Source organism: Anomaloglossus baeobatrachus, chromosome 1 (assembly GCF_048569485.1).
Source record: "Anomaloglossus baeobatrachus isolate aAnoBae1 chromosome 1, aAnoBae1.hap1, whole genome shotgun sequence".
NCBI lineage: Eukaryota > Metazoa > Chordata > Amphibia > Anura > Aromobatidae > Anomaloglossus > Anomaloglossus baeobatrachus.
The window spans coordinates 74,321,072-74,344,501 of record NC_134353.1 but is presented as its reverse complement, the minus strand read 5'-3'; the positions used below and the strand labels follow the sequence as shown (position 1 = coordinate 74,344,501).

The 23,430-nt window shown below is 45.1% G+C and overlaps 1 protein-coding gene across 2 annotated transcripts in view; it reads left to right on the top strand.

Moving 5' to 3' along the window:
- Positions 1–23,430, top strand: part of SORCS2 (sortilin related VPS10 domain containing receptor 2) — a 1,328,268-nt gene that overhangs the window by 1,040,042 nt on the left and 264,796 nt on the right. For both annotated transcript variants that reach the window (XM_075346856.1, XM_075346855.1), the window contains exons 6-7: positions 16,860–16,924; positions 19,384–19,502. In XM_075346856.1, coding sequence (XP_075202971.1) covers positions 16,860–16,924; positions 19,384–19,502 — 184 coding nt within the window. The remainder of the gene's footprint in view (positions 1–16,859; positions 16,925–19,383; positions 19,503–23,430) is intronic.

Sequence of the window (23,430 nt, the reverse complement as noted above, 5' to 3'; positions counted from 1 at the left end):
TAGATAGATAGTTTTGAGATGTGCTATTCATGATTTTACTATGGATTTGTTCCAGGTTTGCAGCAGCTTTCATCCTGTACAGTCAAATTGACACGCTGCAGATTTTAAGCCGTAGAGAAATGTGGAGCAATGACATTTGGATGACATTTGTTGAAATCTCATTTACTTAGCTGATTCTGAATTACACAGCAGATTTTCTGCACACAGATCCACTTAGAAAATCCACAGCAGATACAAAACCTGTGGACATACGCTCAAGAATCCCTTAGAAAGCACGCTGCTCTTGCAGATCTTCAGACTCAATCTAGCCGACTTCTTGGCATCATGGGGAATTCTACCTGTGTCCATGCTACAAATGTTCTTACCTCTGGGTTAAACACATTGTTCAGCAATGGTGGATGGGTAGAAAATGTTTGCAATGCACTAAAAATCCTGTGGGTTTTATATTCCGTTCATGTGTTTGTGATTTTTCTTGGTCTCCTACATAGAATCAGATAAAGAGCAACCATAAACAGCCACTAATACAGGTCCCTGAGGGCTTCACCTAGGTTTCCAAAGGATCAAAATAGTTTACAAATATGCCTTGCCTTTTCAGAATTGCATTTTTCCTGCTCCTTCTTTTCTATTCCTGTGTTAGTGTTCATGTACATTTCAGACTTATGTGCAAAAGTGTCCTTCCTGCTGTTCCAGCTGTTCAAAAGTGTCCTTCCTGCTGTCCCAGCTGTTCAAAAGTGTCCTTCCTGCTGTCCCAGCAGCTCCATTGGAGCGTCTTACTCGACATAACTCAAGAAAGAGCTTCCGTACCCTTCCGGTTTTGGCATGTGACCAATAGTATGTGCAAAGGGTGCTTACTGCTATTGAAATGAGCAAAGTCAGCCCCATTCTCTATAAAAGAACCAATTATGACTAAGCAGGGGTATGACTTAGCTATTAAAATAAGCAACCAGTCCCCGATGCACACAGCATCGGTCACATGTCAAAGCAGAAAACGGGGAGGACGTTCCCTGCTGTCGGGAACCAAATTCAAAAGTGGAGCTATCGGGACTGACAGTGGAAAACCTTGATAATGAATGTTTATCAGTCGAATTTATTCCTCAACATTGAAATTGCAACATCAAAACGGAAGTAATGGAATTGTGAAAATCACTGGATGGATATGTAAGGTGACCTGAGTTGGTAGCCATGGGCGAGCTACTCGTCTTCCACACCTCGACACACTACATGAAGTTGGGAGCCCTGGCTGGTTGTATGGACTGGTCTAGTGGGGGCCATACACCCATGCCATCGACTGGCCAGGATAGACTGACGACTCATTCCAACAAGGAGATCACCAGTTCACATCAAATGACAAAGCTTTACTTTACAGTTTCCCATCAACAACTTGATATACGAGATAGCGGTCCAGCATGTATCAGCAATACAGAGCCTGTTCAGGCACACCTGCAGCTCCATCTGGGTTGTCCCTATTCATTCCAATGAAACCCAGTCGAGCATCACAGTTCAGTCCATAACAGACATTTTCCCATTCCGCGGCTCCATGTCTTATTATCCTCGTAAGGGAGGGGCTAAGAGGGGTTTTGACAAAATGTCCAGAGTCAAGTCTTGAACTCTCAGACACGTAGGGAGTCTCCACCTGGGAAAGTCAACTTATCTCACGTACTGTACTAGTCCCTCTCGACCCGGTATATGAACAGACCATTAGTTAGTCCCTCTCGACCTATTTCATTGAGCTGTAAGCTAGTATGGGACTGGCTACTAGGCTACAAGAGTTCTGTCTCTTGGACCCTCCTGTTGGGCCACTCTGTTGAAAGGTCGGTCTTTAGCCTTAACATGGTCCAGCATACGGTGTCTCGGTCGATACTTCAAGACACAATATCTCAAATAAAGTCTCCTTTCTTCTTCTCTTGCCTCAGGTCACCCACTTCTTCATGCGACCTGGTTGACATTCAGACCATAACTCTCATTTGTCACACACTAACACTCTATAAGGAAACAGTATCTCTCCATATAAGCTAACCCCTACCATTGTGGGCTAGTCCCAACTCTTAACAGTTTCTTTCCCTACAGATTGGTAACCACATATACAATGGTATGCATAATTTTGGGCACCCCTGATTAAAATGACTATTATTGCGAACAGTTAAGTGCGGTCACTCTGTACTTCGATCAACTGTGACTCTTTTCTTTCTATTAAGGATCACGCCATCTTCTCTTTGGTGTCCTTTCACGTCAGAGACATCGTCGTTATGTGGCTCTGGTCTCTAGTCAGACCTTAGGTCCATCCCTACTGCAAGCTAGACCCCATCTGCCCTTCTGACAGGAATCCGTCATTGTACCCCCACTCTAGCCCCTCCTATTCTGGGCTAGTCTCAATCATCAACTCTGCGCTTCTTTACAATGAAAAAAAATGCACTTCTTAACAATATTGGTGTTCTCAAGGGGGAAACATGGCAGTATGTCCAACTTGTTCTAGATAGACTTGTCACTGATATGCAAATGGTGAAAAAATGGAAACAAAATTGTCAAAACATCTTGATTTAATCAGTATGGAGTATAGGTGCCATGTGCAGAAATCTCCGCACCTATAGCCTTGACTGATATTAATGAGGTTGGAAATGGTTATTCAAGAAATGCCCAGCCATATTGCATGTACTTGAGAAAAACATCAAGATCCCCTGCTGGCAGCTTCTTTTCCAATTACCGAATATATAAAGTAGTCATTTACTATATATTATTTTACATATATTTTATTTTGTGCTTCTATAACTTTTTATTGTTTTCGTTGACCTATCCATACGATATTTTGTTTTTTTTGGGATGAGTTGTAATTTAGAATGACACCATTTGGTTTACCATTATACATATACAATATATTGTAGAAGGAGAAAAATAAAGCACAAAGTAAAATGTATATATATAGTTCTGTGTAGCATAGATAAATGGGAAACTTTGCAAATCACTATAATAGGGAATATGTCTTCACTTGTGTAAATAATTGTATTCAAAGTGATTTCAAACATTTTCATCATTCTATTTTATGCCTTCGGCTGCATTGGTATTAGGATGTGATCATTTGGAGTACAGATGATGGCATTGATGGGTCCACTCAGCGGCTTTGTCTCCTTAACTATAGGGATAATCGTATCTGCTGCATGAGATTGAGTATTGTGCTTATAAGTACAGAAGACTAGACAGGTGCTGACTAATCATGAGTGGAGTCACAAATATCTGGAATTGACAGTTCTAACCGGATTAAAAAAAAAAAAAAAGTTCTGGCCCGGAATTGATCTCGGGTATCTTGCTGGATGCTGGTCTCCGTAAAAGTCTATGGGGACCATAATCCGGCACTTAAAAAACCTCAGGTGAGGTCACTGAGTTCACAGACCTGCATCTCCTGGCAGAAAACCACAGTTTTTTTTGCCAAGAGATGCAAATTCGGTGCTGAAATTTTTACACCATATTCCTGCATCCAATCTACAAATCTACAGTTCCTGGCAAAAAATAACATCACTACCGCATGCAGTATGATGCGGTAGTGATGCGATTTTTTTTTTTGCCAGGAGGGGTAGATTGGGTGCAGGAATATGGTGTAAAAATACCTTGGGTTCGTTCATCTCTAGTACTGATCCATCACTGCTATCATCTGTACTCCAAATGAGTACATTCTGATATCAGGGCAGCTGAAGGCAAAAAATAAGACTTGGTATAAGGAAGGGTTTTGAATTCACTTACCTGCATTTTTTATAGAGATGAAGACAAATCTCCAATAAAGTGATTTGTAAAGTTTTGTAACTTCCCATACTGGATAAAATTATACAGAAAAAAAAATATTTAAAGCGGCAGTGTATGGAAACCTATCACAAATTACATAGGGAATTGAAACAGTAAGGTGAGTCCTTGGGGGAAATTCAGCGTCAGTATTATTAGTTTTCGTCACCCATCCAGGTGTATCGGCTGATCAAAATTTGGTGTATTAACTCTTTGATGTAGGGCTGATTTCCAGCACTGAGCTCCATCAGTAAGCGCGGTTCTGTATGGAGTACATGACCTGTGTAGTCTCCGGTGTTGTTTAACCTGATAATGCGCATACCCCTTTATGTACCAGATTTACTTTAAGTGCATCTCAGGGGAGATTTAGGTTTCAGAATCAAGTACATTGCTCCTGGTGAAGATTTACCAGTGATCTATGACGACCCTACAGCTCTTTCTTCTTCTAATACTTCTCCCCATAGATCTTTCCACATTCCTCTTTGAAGTCTTTGAATATAATGACTTCCAAGCACCTATTCGGCCGACAAGGCTCCACACCACCTATAATCCCTCCGTAGTCTATGAACATTCCTCCGATTTAACCTCCAAGCAGACACATGTGTCCATTGCCAAGCGCCTCCGACAAAACCCGGTGGAAGCCATCAGCCTGATGAAATGTATAACAGCCCATAATGAATCGTCTTTGCTCCAGGACCCAATAAAGACCCTTGAACTCAATCACATGTGAAAAGAAAGCCGCCGTGAATCAGTTCCATCTGGGAATGATTATTCCACCTGGAGCAAAGCAAACGACATACAAATGCAGAACATTGCGCGGGGCAGGACATCAATGGGGACTTTATTATGATATTATGTTACACAATTTACATTGAAATTGCCCGAGGCCGCAACAAATCTAACAAGGTAATGGGCTGCTGGAAACTGCGACGCATGGAGCACAAGTGCGAGCCGGAGTAAATTAGATTATCTCTGTAGGTTAACCCTTTACGTTAGAGAGTTTTACAGGAGTTTGCTCTGAGGTCACAGGGAAAATCCATATTACATTGTATACAGATGACGTGGAGAGATGTGTGCGAACGCCTAGGAGACCGTTAATGTGGCACCAGTGGCATAACTAGAGTTCAATGGGCCCTGGTACAAAATTTGGACCTGGGCTCTCATCCATCCCCGCATGTTGGTCAGATGTATTTAATGTATGTATACATTTAGTGTTCTAAATCCTATCAAGACATACATGTTGCCCTTTCCGTTATGTAGTAATGTCCCCCATACTGTTCCAATGTACCACATCCTAGCCTCCCTCTTGGTAAATATGTCCCCCATCTTGGGCTACTTTCTGGTAAATATGTCCCCCAATCTGGTATATATGCCCCCCCCTATCCAGGTAAATATGTCCCCCATCCTGGGCTACTTCCTGGTAAATATGTTCCCCATCCTGGTATATATGGCCCCTCCACATCCAAGTAAATATGTCCCCCATCTTGGGCTACTTCCTGGTAAATATGTTCCCCATCCTGGTATATATGCCCCCCACATCTAAGTAAATATGTCCCCCATCTTGGACTACTTCCTGGTAAATATGTCCCCCATCCTGGTATATATGCCCCCTAACCAAGTAAATATGTTCCCCATCCTGGTATATGTTGTCCTCCTCATGGGCCCCTCCTCATATATACTGTCCCCCTCTGGTATATACTGTACTCACGTAAGGCATCCCCCTCTATAGCTGGCCCGCAGTGGCCCGCAACTTTCATTGGCATCCGTGATATGGCAATGCATGACGTCATTGTCATTCGCCACCTCAGTCACTGGGATGCCACTGAAAGCTGTCGGCTTCTGTTTGGCCGGCAGCGTGTATCGCAGTACAGGACCCCGATAAGTCTCTGCATCGCGATGCATTTCAGCTGGATGTGTAGTCTTGGACGCACATCCAGGTAAAGCAGGGCCTAGGGCCAACGGGCTCCGTGTGCCCCCGGGCCTGGTTGCAGTCGCAATCACTGCAAGCGCGATTGTTCCACCCCTGTTTGGAAGCCATTTTTTATTTGGGACTAAGAACAGATCAACAAACTAGACCCAGCAATACTGACTATCAATTAAACACATGTTCTTGTGTAGAGACTTTAACTTTATCAGTTTTAACAATTTTATGTTTCACCACTTGTAAGATCTCTACTTGCTTTCAGTGAATCAAAGCATTTACACTCAAAGTTTTAAAGATTATGGGCACTTCTGATATGGGAATTTTTTTTACATATGTTAGTACTTTCCTTCATTTAAAAGAAATAGACTACAATCTTTATTCCATCATTCATTTTCAGATCCCTGATATGCAGTTTGCAGCCTGATCTAAGTTTCAGATTTCACACTTGTGGGAGTGTCTCTCCCAGTAATACAGGCTGGATGTGAGCTCTATATTTATCCAGGGTGCTGCTGTCATCACTTACTTTCATGTATCAGCACATCTTCTATCCTGCACTTACATTGTATTTCCTCTTCATGTAATTTCCTCCTTAACTATAGCTTGTTTGCTCTCCATAAAACTTTAGATTTTTTTCTCCTCCCTTCTGTCATGCATGGACTTGTGGAAGGTCCGACGCACAGCGAAACACACAACAAACAGGGGATACACCACAACATACTAAAGGAACACCAGAGACACTTTAACAAAGTTGGGCTCTGGCGTTAGTGAGGGAAAAGATAGGACACCTTCTGCACTCACCTGCAGCTGCACCCTGCATTCCTAGACAGTCCCTATATACGTTCCTCACCTTTCACCATGCAGTATACCTGATGCCTTGAGAGACCCTGCAATAACCCTGGTTAGTGAGCTGGCAGGTAAGGATCACTAGTCTCACCGCTGCACTAATACAACGTGATGTGGAAGGTACGACAGACAGGGGAAACAACAAAAGGATAAGCCAAGCTTCACGGCTGCAGTCAGACACCAGGACTACAGCCTTCACTGCAACAAGTGCTCCAGCAGCTCCTTTCACCTCCAGGCCAAGCTATAGACTGGATACAGAATAACGGCACCCTCTACTAGGAGATGTGACCATATGTAGGGGAGGACAGTGGTCACCAACCGGAACCACCTGAGGCCAGGAGTCAGAAGCTGCCTCAAAGCAAAACTGACATTACCCTTTCAGCACTGAAGGAAAAGGAATATGTTTAATGTCAGGAGTCAGTCACAGATGGCAAAAAGAGACTCTGGCCCAGATCCAGTCACAAGTCTCTACTAACAGAGAGATGGCTGTGACACCTCCACTCTAGATCTTTATCTAACCCTCCCTCCTGCTATCTATAACACTGAGAGAAGGGAGGTGGAGATCAGGGAGAGCATCAGAATCAGGAGCTCCGACAGATTTGTATCATTTTGCAGAGCACTTAGCTGGATAAAGGACTTACAGGCACTCTGCAGTGGCAAAATGGTAGAACATTTTTAATGAAAACTATTTAGAAAGCTGCATTATGTGTAATGATTAGACTTGAGCGAACCCGAACTGTAAAGTTGAGGGTTTGCACTGAACATGGAGTTTAAAAAAAAAAAAAAAAAAAAAATCTGTGTCCAAGTTTGGAGTTTGGGTGCTGTTCATATGCAAACCACTCGATTGAGCATCATCAGTGTGTTCGGGTACGCTTGGTGCTCGGCCCAGCGCGAGCCACTTGTCTCTGAATGGCTCTCCCTCGGGGTAAAAACAAAGTTTTCAAATGTAGTGTGTCCAAAAAAAAATCCCAAATCCTCCCTCCCTCGAAAGCTCTTGTATGCGGGTGGAGAGCCGAACTGCCCAACTTGTGACTTCCATTGGGGTTCGGGTCAAATCCAAGTCCCGAAGTGAACTTTTTCTAATTCTGACTGAACCCGGTGAACCCAAACTTCCATGAGTCCACTCATCTCTAGTGATGATAAAAGCATTGTCCTTAAAACCTAGTACTTCTCAGATATATTTAGATATGAGTAACACAAAAATTCAGTGCTGTTGCGGTGATATGTTGCTACAGTGTATCAATGTATGTTACATGTGTGAATCCTGGGTGTTTCGCTCATAGAGGACTGTCTAGACCAGGTCTGATTTGTAGCAAATTCTCAGCTTCTAGAAGTGTCTGGTCTGTATAAATTGAAAACTAGTCTTATTGTAAGGAGCGTTGGAGAAGGAGGAGTCAAATTAATGAACAGGCATGCACCTCCTTAAGGAATTTGGCGCATCTTTCATCTTTCGCGCACCTCCAGTAGATGCGTATCAGTTGTGATGGCTTTACCCAATCACACCCAAGATCTATCCACTTATCAAAAAGTGATCAGCGCTGGCGGTGACTGGCGTAAAAATGTTGCAAAATTTTTATGCAACTTTGAAAACTTTTGCAACAGTTCAAGCAGTTTTACTAGTGAAAACTAGTTGATAAATCGGATACAACGAATATTAAAAAGCTGCAGAACCTCTTAACTGATATTATAATAAATAATAAAGATGTGTAAATTTTAAGAATGAATAATAAATACCTTTTTATTCCTATTATGATCACAAGGACGTCCTATCACATCACTAGATATTCTGAAGATGTCTGGAGATGGATTTCTGAAGCATATGGCGGCATAAATCATTCACATGGGATAAAATGCTTGTTGCAGCCGCTAGAATTCATTATTTTTTTTTTGTTGATGGGAGACATATGCACCCGGGCCCTTTTGAGGTGCAGAAAATGTGACACTGTCTGTGAGAAATGAGATGGCATCAAAGTGAGGCGAATGAAATATTTAAGAGCGCAGCTGATGTATGAGGAGCCCCTTGAAGTTCCCCACTGATTGTTAGCAGATTCAGGGCTGTCGCTTCTCCTTTACCTGCAAATTTTAATTAGACAGATTTGCAAATGGAAACCGGCTATTTTAGAAGATGAAGCGTAATATGGGATGTTTGTGCGACTGATCGAATTTAGGATTTGTCTAAAGCAGTGATCTCCATCCTGAGACTCGCCAGCTGTCACACGACGACATCTTTCTTGAATGGAAAACACAGGTTGGAGACCACTGCCTCATCATGAAAATCATAATGGGCCCCTATAATGGTGCCACCCAGGACAGAAGAATTTGATGTTTCCTTACCCTTCCACACGATCTTGAACTTTTGAGACAATTCCCCTCAATTGTGCATCAAGAATTCAGTTTGTCTGGAATAAAGACTCCTTTACAAGTTCTCAGCACCCAGAAGGACGGGGGTCAGACTAAGGTCTCCTTCACACATCCGTGTCTTGTGTACGTGCGACGTCCGTTTTTACACGTTCCGGAAACACGGACTCACGTAGACCCATAAAATGAATGGGCTTAGTCACACATCCGTGTTTTTACACAGACCCTATGTCCATGTGGAGCACACGTGTGTCCGTGTGCGCCACACGGCAACATGTCCTCTTTCTGCCAGCAGCACAGATGTCACACTGACCGCACTGATGTGATCCATATAGTAAAAAAACACAGGCCATATAAAAGAGTTCTTATACTTACCTGCCTCCGGCGCTGCAGTTTCTGCCTCTGCTGTTACTTCTGAGTCCACTCATTATGCCTCATGCATATTCACTGCACTCACTGCGAACCCGGAAGCAACAGCAGCACCAGAGACAGCAGCGCCAGGTATACTGTAGGTAAGTATTCCAGCTCATGCTGTCCGTGTGCTATCACATGACTAGCACAGGGTCAGCACATGGAACACACACGGACACACGCACACACATATGCACCTTCACCACGGACCGTGAAAAAGATTTGTGTTTTGCATGGATGTGTGAAGAAGGCCTAACAAGGAGAATGCTGCTCACTATACAATGACTAGTTACAGCAGGGCTGCATTGCAAGATGAGGGAGATTTCTAATGTGTTTTTTACAAATCTGATACAGTGTAGCAAATGTCAGCTGTCAATAGCACAAAGTGAGAATGAGCTTTCAACCTTTGATACTGTCGTAGTTGAAAATTGTAAAAAAAAAATAAATAAATCAGGTTTTTATCAGTGACTTTCCTCCAGTTGATGTATGGCCTTTTACATGCGTGTGTAGCGTCCCACGGGGCAGGTGCATTAACCTGCTTGTCGCCGGGCCGTAGACTGTCGTGGTCACGGGCGGCCTAGCCCAGCTCTGTTGCCCTGAGGCGTACACTGCGGAGTGGCAGTGCCGGGAATAAAGAGTCAGAGTCTATGGCAGTGGTTCCAGGTTGTTTACTCACTTTTGTGCTGTGCCGCTCACCCAGGTAATACTGGGTGACTTGCTATGATGGGCTCCTTCGAACCCGAATCCCTTTAGAGATCAGTCCGGTGTGGTGTTCGGTGGGTTTCCTCCTTGAAGCGCCTGTCAGTGGATCCCCTGGCTTGAAGCTACATGGGAACCCGGGTTTTCACGAGATGTACTCTTGTTCCTATATGCAGGTACCATGGTTCCGATATGAGGTCCGGCGTAATGCGAGGCCCCAGATCCTCTCTGGCACTGTGCTGTCAGGTGCTGTGTGGCCAGTGAAGCTTGAAACTTTCCCTGTCCAGGCAGATTCTGGAAAACCAATGTGAAGTATGATCTTCCCTAGGGTCCTGCCGCCCTGTGTGGCACCGGTTCCGAGGGGAGCAGATGCCCTCTCCCCACAGCAAACATGTGAACTCTGCCTGCTTCCCACCAAAGCACCTGTGAAACACGTCTGCTCCTTTCCTGTCCTGCTGGAGAACTCACTAACTGTTGTGTTGGCTCCTGACTCCCCCTGCTGGCTGCTCCTCCCCCTCCCAGGTCCTAAGCAAGTGGGACTGGGGCCCCTGTATGAGGGCATCCTGTAAATGCCACTCTTTTTGTGACCCCTTTATTACCCGACCCTAGCCCAGTTCCCAGTGGAAACAGGGCAACCAGGTGTGTATGTGAGTGTGTAAGTGGTGAAACCGGGACTGACATCTTCAGGATTCGAATTTAGCATTACACCCAAATTTGGGTGCAATACTCTGTGGCGACTGAAGCCTCAGGGGTGCCACACTCCCTCCCCCCTCCCCCCCAGCAAATGTTGCACTCCCGGGCCACAACAATTGAAAGTTGGTACACCGTATTAATTTTGTATCTATAAACAAATAACATTCTTCCCTTCATGGGGAGGCACCATCATTGAACAGTTTCAAACATTTTCAACAGTTATCGGTTAGCAGTATCATTATGCAATTAATATCAACATTTGCCTAGGAAAACAAAAGAGTTATTCTTTCTTTGCTGCTGGAGGAGCCGAGGGGCTGGTACCAACCTACTGGCTCTGGGTATTCGCTGCACACCTGTGGACAAAGTGTCCAACCTTATTGCAGCGTTGGCAGATCAGCTGCCCATTAACATCAAAATGATCAGGTGCAGATGGCAGTGGGGCTCTCGTGCGTTGCCGCCAGGGAAGATCATCAGTGCTAGATGCCAGTTCAATGGTTACGGGTGGCTGAGTACCCTGCCGGGAGTGCACAATTTTGATCAAAGTAGCCATACCTTTGGTCATTTCCAACATGCGGAGCCGCAGTTTATCATTGGAATTTCTACCCGCAGACTGCTCCTTGGCTCCCACTTGCACTGAGGTAGTTGAGGATAATCCCGGTGGCTTTAGCACAATGGTGCCGCGATCCGGTTCTAGCAGTGCTGGAATGGCCCGATCTTTGAACTCCGCGAAGCTGAGATCAGGGTCCTGCATGGACATAAGGCGCATTTGGGTCAGTTGGGTATCAGACAGAAGCCCCTCAATGAACTGGTCAGTCAGCAGACGGTTCACATCTTTCACCTCCTCCGGGTCCGCCTGCTGAACTGCTTTTAGTGCTTCCTGCAGATTTAAAGCATAGTTCCGAATACTGTGTTGTACCTTTTACTTGCATCTATAGAACCACATTTTTATCTCAGACGCTGTACGGGTTTCGAAGGTTTCCTTCAGCTTTGTGAAAATGTCCTTTGCCACTCTTTTATCAGTCCCTGGCTAGGATTTGACTTCACGTCGGGCTGCCCCGGTCAATTGACCGATGAGGACACTGGCTTTCTGTCAGATGGTATACCCGCTACAAACTGTAAAATCTCTCCTTGAAATCCGCCAGGGTATATGCCTCCCCGGAATACTGGTGAAGCTACGTTGCCCCTCGAAGGTATGGCAAGGAAAAGGGTAACACCGGAGCTGGTGCTTGCGCCATTGCTGTGGGTCCGGCAACAGTGACAGTTAGGTCTTTCTCCTCAGTGGACATGTCTGAGCCAGTCTCAAGTTACCTGTCTACTGCTGGCAGTGGGGCTCGCTTTGGTGCTCTTTCTGGGCTCCTCCCACGCGATCTTTGCGAGTACCGCCCATGACGACAAGCCTCTTCTTTTTTCCCGTGCTGCACAAGTAATGGCAACTGTCCTTTTTAAGCAAAGTATTAAACATAGTCCAATAAGGCACACAGCACCCAGGTTTTTGGCTGGGCACAGAATCCTGTTCGTATCGCCAAATGTAGCGCCCCATGGGGCAGGTTCATTAACCTACTGCCATGGTCACGGGCGGCCTAGCCCAGCTCCGTTGCCCCGAGGCGTAAATAAGATGGCTGGGGAGGGTTGATGAGGGTAGTATTGAGGTGAATGTCGTGACGCCACTTGTGGTATGCGGCCGGGAATCGCCCACCGCTGCTGTCTCTTTCCTCCGGTTGCAGCTATGGATGGTATCGCTCCCCACAGGAAGAGCAGGCTCCAGGGAGGATGATGAGGAGAGTAGTAATGGCGAGCGCCGAAGCGCAGAGTCGGGAATAAAGAGTCAGAGTCTATGACTGCGGTTCCAGGTTATTTACTAAGTTTTGTGCTGTGCCGCTCACCCACTTGCTATTATGGGCTCCGTCGAACCCGAATCCCTTTAGAGATTAGTCCGGTGGGTGTTCGGTGGTTTCCCTCCTTGAAGCGCCAGTCGGTGGATCCCCTGGCTTGAAACTACATGGGGACCCGGGTTTTCATGAATAGTACTCTTGTCCCTATATGCAGGTGCCGCGGTTCCAATATGGGGTCCGGCATAATGCGAGGCCCTGGGTCCTCTCTGGCAATGTGCTGTCAGGCGCTGTGTGGCCAGGGAAGATTGAAACATACCCTATCCAGGCAGATTCTGGAAAACCAACATGAAGTATGATCTTCCCTAGGGTCCTGCCGCCCTGTGTGGCGCCGATTCCGAGGGGAGCAGATGCACTCTCCCCACGGCAACCATGTGAACTCTTTCCTCCTTCCCACCGGAGCACCTGTGTAACACATCTGTTCCTTTCCTCTCCTGCTGGAGAATTCACTAACTGTTGTGTTGGCTCCTGACTCCCTCTGCTGGCTGCTACTCCCCCTCCCAGGTCCTAAGCTAGTGGGAAATTTGGAATGTCACAAAAGTTTTGCAACTTTAGTTACTTTTAAGCCGGTCACCAACTTTTTGAAAACTGCACGGAGCTCAGCCGAAAGGAAGCGTGTCTGAGTGTACCAAGAAGAATTTATCATGACTGACACCACAAAAGGGGCATAAATTATGACAGAAATGTATCCTGCAGATAGGTAATCAATATTATAATCATCCTGAACCATCCCTTTAATAGTGTATTGTCACAAGGAGATTTTTGCAGGCATTGCAAACTGTCATGGCCTCGTCAGGATATGTAGAAACTACAGATTCTGGCACTCTGCCTGCTAACTTCTCTGTGGTCAGCGCAGAGAGATGAAAGCATTAATCCACAGACTTAGGCAGGCTAGCAAGAGTTAATCTTTGCTGGGCTGCTTGTAGGTCTCTTTGATCACACGCTGTGGGGGAGACAATCATATTTGCTCCCCCCTTTATATGCTGGCTGGACTATTTCATTAATGCCAGCTATAGCTTACCTATACTGGTCTGGTGAGGCGTTGTGATGCAGACTTACTGGTGATTGTTGTGCATTATTGCTGTGATCGGTTGTGGTGTTAACTCTTGTTGTTCTTTTGTTGCTGCCTTCCAGCTCTTGCTTTTGTCCTTAGTCTCTTACTGTTTATTGCTGTGAGTGGATACGAATTTTGGTTTTAATCTGTGTTATAATCACACTTTTGCACCTTCCTTCTTGGGATGGAGGTAACAGATTAGCTCTGATTAGGAGAATAACCAGTCACGGGACTCAGCCATCCCCACCATTAGGGGTAACCCTGATGTTAGGGATGGCCAAGGGTCCCCTTAGCATGAGGGTCAGCATTGGAGCCCCATGTCCTTCGCTATCCTACAGTCATGTTCTGACATTTATGAAACGGGCTTTCTAAAGTGGACAACCCCTTTAAAATAAATACAATTATTTGTTGTACAATACTCTGAGAATAAAATAAAAAAAACTGCACATATTATCCCATATAAAGGTTTATTATGTATCTGCAGCTCCCTATAATACACCACCCCTGTTGTGCATTAATGACTTCTTCTCGCACTTTGATGCATTGCTTATATAGAGGATAAATAAGACTTTTTTTTTTCTTATCGTTTTATGTTCCTGGGCGAGTTTCATTCTCTGAGTGAGAGATTGTCTGTTGTAGTATTGGTGATCTAATCTTGTATTCATTATGCGGCATTAATTACACATTGCCGGGCTTTATTCTAGGCTCAGTATGGCTTTGTGTTCTTGACTTGATAAATTGACTTAAAGTACAGGAAACCGAAGATTGTGGAATACATTTCACTAGGCCAGGTATTAAAATAATTACTTTCTGCTGTGCCTTATTATTGAGACTTTACCAGCGATTGTTCCCTTTGAAGAAAGAACATTTGGTGTTTTCCAAGCTTTGAAGTCTCGGAACAACATTCGTTTATGGATGAGTGTCAGCTCTGCAGCACAGGGTGGAAGTGGAATCTCCAGGACCTAAATACATCCCTGTGAAATTAATACAACAGCAATTAGGTCTCAGTATGTAACGAGGATCGTCATTGCTGCTATTATGTAACTACAGCTGAGTAATACAAAGAAAGCTGCACCTAATTAGGAGCCTGAGCGAGAATACAGGGGCTGTAAGTCATTATACCGCTTGTTAGGAATATACAGGACGACGGTCATGTATGACAACCCAGAAGACACATTGCGTCTTTTTTCAAATATCGTTTAATTTTTAATTTGCCTAAGGCTATGTGCCCACGCTGCGGAAAATGCGCGGATTTTGCCGCGGATTTCTCGCGGAAAAGTCGTGGATTTCCCGAAAATCTGCAGCTCAGGCACTTCCCAGCCATTTCTATGGCATTTTGGAAATGCTGTGCCCACGCTGCGGATTTTTCCGCAGCGGATTTCGTGCGGATTTTGATCCGGAAAAATCTGCAACATGTCAATTATTGTTGCGGATTTTCATCCGTATTTTGGCTTTAAAATTGGGAAAAAAAAAAATCCGCACCAAAATCCGCATCAAATCCGCGGCAATTCCGCGGTAAATCCGCACCTTTTGAAAAGGTGCGGATTTTGCGGGAAAGCTGCAGATTTTGATGCAGAAAAATCAGCAGCAACATTCTCCCGTGGACACATAGCCTAACAGTTCAGAATAACAGTAATTTTGACCAGGGGGCGCCCAAACGTTTGCATGGCACTCTATCTATCCATCCTATATATAAATATAAATATATATATAGGATGGTGTGTGTGTATGTGTGTGTATGTGTGTATGTATGTATGTGTGTATGTGTGTGTGTCTGTATGTGTATGTGTGAATGTATGTCCGGGATTGGCATCTGCACCGTCGCAGCTACAGCTACAAAATTTTGCACACTCACACGTCTGGACCCCGAGAGCGTCATAGGCTGTGTTGTGAGGCGAAATTTTAACCCCGCGTGTTCCAATTTACCAATCAATTTTGCCCCTATCTACATAATGAGGAAAAAGTGAAACGAAAAGTGTATCCGCACCGTCGCATTTACAATCACGAAATTTTGCACAGACACCTCATGTGACCCAGGGAACGTTGTAGAATATGTTTTGACTGGAAAATGTAACCCCGCGCTTTACAGTTACTCTCCAAAAAACATGCCTTCATTAAAGTAAATGGAGCCTGGAACTACAGGTTATTAGTAGGAGCTGTGAGTGGTTGCTATAGGAACAAAAGACATAGTATAAGAAGCTTATATGTGAGGTAATAAGATGTCAGTGGGGAGACGGATAGAGAGAGACAGAGACAGACAGAGACAGACAGAGAGACAGACAGACAGAGAGACAGACAGACAGAGAGACAGACAGAGAAAGAGACAGACAGAGAAAGAGACAGACGGTGAAAGAGACAGACGGTGAAAGAGACAGACCTGGAAAGAGGCAGACCTGGAAAGAGGCAGACCTGGAAAGAGGCAGACCTGGAAAGAGGCAGACCTGGAAAGAGACAGACCTGGAAAGAGACAGATGGGGAAAGACACAGACCTTGATAGAGACAGACAGGGAAAGAGACAGACAGAGACGGGCAGACAGGAAAAGACACAGACAAAGAGACGGGGAGACAGACAGGGAAAGAGACAGACCTGGGAAAGAGAGAGATGGGGAAAGAAACAGAGAGATAGAGACAGACAAAAAAAGAGACAGAGACAGGCAGACGGGGAAAGAGACAGACTGGGAAAGAGACAGACGGAGCACATTATTATATATTTGTTTTGTGGTTTTTGTGTGCAGAATAAATTTTTGTTAATACATTCTATTTTGTTAACAACAGTTATTAACCCGGGCGAAGCCGGGTAGTACAGCTAGTATATACATACGGTATATATTAGCGTTTTGTTTTTGTACTTTAACATTGCATTTTCCTATTGAATACTGTATTACTTCTTCTACCTCCATCACAATTTTTTACATTATTGTACAATACTTGATTTCTTTATACTGATATGCAAATGTTTGCATCTTTATATACAAACTTTTTGGACCATGCAAATTGCTTGAGAAAGGGTCTGTGCAGCCAAAACGTTACATGTTGCATGTATGCCTTATTAAAAGTTATACATTACAGCTGTTTGCTGGTGAGTGTCTGTAGTGGTAAATTACTATGAACGTTTGCTCGTCAGTAGTCGAGCTGATACATGTCTGCTGGAATATATATGAGCCGCATTACCGAGTGCGAGGCTATAGGTGACTTACCCGCGTCTGTTGTGTTTCTGCAGGTCTGTTGCTGGAGTAGATACAGATCCAGGTCTGGTCCACATGGAGATACAAGATTCAGATGGAGGTGAGTTAATGACTGGTTAAGACTTCATTCACACGTCTGTATTTAAACACGTGAAAAATTTGTTCCAGTGTCCTCAGTGTTTTGGATCAGTGTGTCATTAGTGTATGGTCCATGTGTCATCAGTGTTTTAACTGATAGGTAAAGAAGTGAATAAATGATAAAGCTTCTCCTATACTTTTCAATGTTAAAGGGGTTATTCATTACTAGGACAAACCCTTTTGATTCAACATTTCCCTCAGGTAAAATAATAAAGCCTATATTCACCTCACGTTCCGGCGGTGCGTGTTCCCGAGGCTCACCTGACGTTGCAACGTCACAACAGCCCACCGTCCAATCAGCCCCGGCTTCTGTCTCCCCACCTTCAGACCAAATGTGTTAATCAACAGGAAGTGAGATCTGTGGCTGACACTCACTTCCTGTTGATTGCTCATTTGGTCCGAAGGCGGGGAAACAGAAGCCGGGGCTGATTGGACGGTAGGCTCATGTGACGTCACTCACAACGTCACGTAAGCCTCTGGAACACGAACCTCGACACCACTGGAACGGCGCTAATGTGGGAGGTGAGTATAGGCTTTTTTTTTTTACCTGAGGGAAACATGTGGAATCGGAAGGGGCTGTCCTATTATCGGACAACTCCTTTAAACATATACAGCACATGAATTATATACTGCTGCCATCTGTGTTCTGTACTTGTTCTTCATGGATCCATAGACTTGTATTGGCCCTTGTCATCCGTGCTGCTTAAAAAAAAATTGACAATGGTGAATAACCCCATAGGTTATTATAATGGGTATGTGTGGTGAAGAAAACGAATGCAACACATATGTACAACATGGACTTCTGAATGAGGCTTAATGTGACATATGTCAAATTCAGCACATCGGGTAACATGATCACAGTCATTTCCGATGTGACGCCCTTTTCTGGTACAAATTAAGTTTTGCATCTGTCAATCAAATGACCTCACATCTGGTCTCGGCGACAGCATTGAGGCTTTGTTAGATCTGTACATATTAGCAGAAACTGGAAATTTTCAGCCAATTTTGCAGGAATTGTCAACTATTAAAGATGAATCAAATATGCCTCAAATTCGGCAAAACTTAAAATTTTCCGGAATCTGATGTCTTTGTTCTTTATTGCAAATTTCGCTATTTTGTTGAATTTGAAAGGTGTGTGTGCCCAGGTGTGTGGTTGCCGGTGGAGTATTGGGGAGTACTCCCGGAACCATAGCACCGACGGGGTACAGAATCCTGGGTCAGGCAAACGCTCCAGGCAGACCTGATAAAATCTGCACATTGAGGGGACCATCCAGGAGCTCACTGACCGTAAAGTTTTGGACACAGTAGCAATGGGAGAACCGGGGAACAGGACCAGAGAAACCGTCCCCACAGGGTTCATGCTACATGTTATACGGACAAAGACTGAACGAGAACCAGGAGGGGATCCGCAGACGCTCCAAGCCACGGGGATCCACCAACCAGAGACAGGTGCAGGGGAAAGAAGCCACCAGGTTACCACTCCGGCACTGGGAATAAGGGGACCAGTGGTCAGGACCAGCACTCCTCCGGTTACCAGCACAGCAACTAAGTGAGTAAAATAAACCAGTTACACTGCAACCCCTTGTGTGGTCTACCTTATTTCCATGCTCAACAACATCTATCCCCTGGGGCCTGGCCCTACTTGCAGAGGGCCCAACATCCAGGCTGCCACCAACACCAGCCCCATTAGTGAGAACTGTGCAGTGGCGGCTCCACTAAATATCCGCAACCCACAAGTGACTTCACAACAAAAACTTTTATTTCAACGCCCCTGTAAATATTCCCCCTTTTAAAAGTGACCCCCAGTGTCACGGAACCGGGCAACAGCCACCCAATATACGGCCCGGGATCGAATACCCCATAGCCCTGAGGCGACACATAGCCTACTTGGGGGTGAAGTCCAGACGATACAAGTCTACGCATCCAGCCAGGTCAATGTCTGTATGTAGTGTGTCGGGGAGTCTAGAGTCAATTCTTCGCCCATGACTACCATCCTGTACCACTCCATTAATGGGAAGGTAAGGAAAGTACAAGTGATCGGTTCTACAGAGAGCTAAGTATGGCTCACTTGAACCGATGGAATCTGGAACACTGATGCTAATATATGGCCATGTGTATGAGTTTGTATTTGTCATAAAGCTGTTTTCGTCCCTGGTTCCTCCGACTCATGCACATATTTTAGGGATTTATAGCTTTTGTGGTTGTGTTTGATCACGGCCCCAGTAGGAGTCAGCTCTGAAAATTTGGCCAGATCCGCCATACTCACATCTTCATACATTCATCTCACAGTGGTCAGCCGCCGGCTCGCTGCTCCGCATATCATCCTAACTGCAGATAAACGCAGTCAATGTTTATATTGTGGAAAACGCCATTTTTCACTTCCAGATACTTAATGTTTCCATTATTGATTCCGCTCCGCAGGTTATCGATATGTGACATGCCAGATTCACAACTGCTCTGACAAAACACGAGCTATTCAGTTCAATGGGGACATCGATCGCAGTTCTCTGACTGTACAGGATGATTACATCTTTCTGAAGGTACGTGGCATCACAGTAATATAGCTGGGAGCATCTTATGAAATCACAAAATGAAGGGATCACGTAGATAAAGCAAAGAAGCTGCATTACCAAATGTACTGCCCTCAATTATATAAACATTTACCATTTCATAGCAGTTTATCAGTTTTGGAAACGTCCTGCTTCCCAGCTGCAGATAAAAAAATGATAAAAATAAAAAAATAAATGGTGCTCTACTCACTCTTCCCTGGTCCAGAGATGAGACTCTGCCGCCTAACTTGGTGTCTGTTATTGTCTGCAATGCTGATAATTTGACAATGCTGCAGCCAATCAGGGAGTTAATGAGTGAGCAAATCTGCTTTATTTTCACAGTGGAGAATACTGCCTTATGCCCCCTTCACATGTCCATGCTTCCGATACATGTGATGTCCGTTTTCATATGTATCGCAGACACAGACATACGCCAACCCATTAAAATCAATGGGTTTGTACACACATCCGCGTTTTCACAAAGACGGTGTGTCCGTGTGTTCCCCATGGAGACAAGTCCATTTTTCTCTGGCAGCACGAGTATCACATGGACCGCACACTGATGTGATCCATGTGACATGTACTGAAGAAACCACGTGTCTTTGAAAACAAATGATTTTCTATACTTACCTGTCTCCATTGATGCTGTTTTTGGTGCTGCTGTCACTTGCTTCCAGGCCCACTCATTATGCTCATGAATATTCACTGCACTGCAGACTCGGAAGCAGCAGCGCCGGAGATAGCAGTGTTGGAGACAGCAATGCCGGAGACAGCAGCGCTGGAGACAGATGAGTAAAAAGTTCCTACTCTCCATTTGCTATCACGAATAGCACATGGAGAATACACGTGTGCCAAAATTACGACACACGGATGATATGCACCTTCAACACGGACCGTGAAAAACGTGCATTTTTATCACGGACATGTGAAGGGGAGGTTTGGTTTCTTTTAACCCAATTTTTCATTGTGTTTTCAAGGTTTCCATCCCTCACAGGCTTCCATTGTAAAAAAATATTGCACAATATACATTTTTGGATGGATGTACAATATAGTACACATAGTATACAATATACCTTTTTGGCTAAATGTTTCCACATGGAAAATATTTGATAAGTACTAAACTGGAGAAAATTCAGCTGACCACCAGAATGGCAGAAAGGGGGACTTGTGTCTTCCACTTGAATGAAGTGATAGCTGCATTTAAGCGTCAACCACTGAATTAAATATCTATTAGACCACCAGAGACAGCTGTCACAGATGTGTCACTGCCTGTCACGGAGGTATCATGGCCGACTGACAATTCAGTGGCAGCCAGTGCTAGAAAATCACAGGGATTTACAGCACGTTTTGTTTTCTGACAGTTCTCTTTTTCCAAAGCCAGTGGACTGTAGAACCCCGGGAAACTGTCAGTCCTTCATAGCAGTTGGTATCCTCTGACTTCCTTTATTAACCTCACCCTGGGGTGGATTGGGGGTGGTTTATAGTTGAATCCTTGCTGAGCTCTGGTGAGGTCATCTTCTGGTGCTTCTGAAACCTCTGTGGTTTCTGCTGCTCAGATAAGTTTTGTCTTTTGCTCTTGTGGCGCCCCTGACCTGGTCAGGCACCACTGAGTATTGCACCCATGCCTGGGTCAGTACAAACAGGTAATCCCAAAGGCTGATTAGGGTGTGGACACACAGACACATAGTGGCTAGTTCACACACACCTTAGAGGGGACCCCTGGGCAGACCCAGGAGGGGGCGTGACCTCCACATCTCAGCTAGTGGTGGGGTGAGAAGCTGGTTGCTAGGTTGCAGTGGCAGGCACAGTGGGGAGGCAGTAGGGAACCAGTCTGAAGTGAGGAAGTGCAGTGTGCAGTCGCAGAAGGAGGACGTGTACGGTGTCACTAGTCAGACCCTGCACGTGTAGTGGCTGTCGGCGGGGGAGTTCGGTTACCACACAGTCAGACTGAAAGGCACCTCAGGAAGGAGAGAGGTGACTGAGTAAGGGGACTCCTGGTAGGCCAGGCCCGCATGGAGAAACAGGTCCCTAGAGCAACAAACCAAGTATTCAGTCTGCTAAACCTGCTGGTGCTGCAGCATCAGCAGCAACGAGGGGGCCCATAAGTGAGATGGGGCAAGAAGCCAGTTCTTTACTTGGTCCACGCTGCCAGCAAACAAGCCATAAAGGGGAGAATGGCAGTGGCGACTTCCCTGGGTGATTCCCGCAGTACTACAAGTCAGGGGTCACCCCAAACAAAAAGGGCTAGGAAGGCGAGTTGACAGTCACCCCTGGATCAGCCTGAAGGATACCTGGTTCCACCTGATTCGTCATAGCATCGCCCGGGTTGCCTCACTCTACCAGCAAAAAGTGAGTAAAAACCCTGAAAGACATTTCTGGACTGTGTGTGAGTTCTTCTGCGACCTGTGGTTCTACACGGACCTACACCCGAGCCCCTGGGGCCAGCCTTACTCTCAGAAGGCCATAACACCAGACTGCATTTACCATCAGCCCCAGAAGCTCTCTAAACTGCAGTGGCGGTCACCCCCTGACCGCAATTACCGAGAGTGGCGTCACGATTCCTATTGAAGTTAACCTGACACACCTGTGGCCAGAAGAATCCCAGCACGTGAAGACCCTGAGGCGACCTGCAGGTGAGCGGGGGCTTCACACTCTTTACCAGGGCTCTGGTGATTGCAGTCGTTTTTCCCCTGTATTGTTCCCTTGTGTCTTACTTTAGAGTTTAGTGGGCTTGACGACAAGCGCATCTCACCCGTTACCTATTTAGGCTCCAGCACTAGGGATACCTACGGTCAGATATCCGGCTCAGCACATAGGGTGCAGAATCTATCTAGGGTGGTGATGGACCAAATAGACCAGCTGTAGGTTGTTATCAGGGGTCACCAAATCCCCCTTTCCCTAGGTATAAGGCATTCCTTTGTGTTGTCCTATACTGGTGGTATAGCCTCTCTCCCCTGCCGTGATAACAGCCGAGTGCATTGCTCTGCTACATCTCACATCTTCGGCCATCCCATAGAGCGCCAGCAATCATGTGCGACCATGATTCCAAGTTAACAGGGAGCACAACTTTTCGATTCTGGAGTTTGTTGCGGGTTCCAGCAGTTGGTTCTCCATGGTACATGTGTCTATCTCTTAAGTACATGTAAGCGAGAAATATCTTTACTAATATATACATACTGTATATATCGGTTCATGCACCTAAAGAGTTAATGATCACACTAATGCTTATTTAACAGCAATATACTGTCTAAAAAAATCAATAGTCATGTCTTCTGCTGCACTGGAGAACTTAATGGGTTCCTGCAAGGTTACAAAGACTCTCACATCTAACTGGCCTGTTTTTATCAGAAATGGCTTCTGTTAGAAAATCAAAATCCTCGACTCCTAAAATCCATAGGCATCGTACTTAAGGTAATCACGTTTCGCGGTTGATTTATCTCCATTATTGCAAAACTATGACCTTACCATGCACCATAATTGGCTGAAAGAGGTTTCGAGAGTATCAGCCTCAAGAGAGGCTACTCCTGGGGTTTCTAGTGCTACCAGTGTTCTACTTACAGTCTAAGCCACTCAACTAAAGTTCATATATATGATACTAGCCAAACGTTTTAACACACCTGTTGATGATGCACTGGTTTTCCTTTAACTTCTTAGAATGTGCACATTTTAGATTCAGACTAAAGGCAGCAAAACCCCAAAGGGTCACATAGAAACAAGCTGTAAATATGCACGTGCAAAAGCGGAATACTGTCGTTCCTCGCTATATCGCGGTTCACTTATTGCGGCTTCACTGTATTTTTCATTTTATAAGACGCACCGGATTATAAGACTCACCCCACATTTAGAAAAAAAAAATATAAGGTTAATCTTATAATCCAATGGTGTCTTACCAGGGGTGGAGCGAAGTCATAGGAGGCAG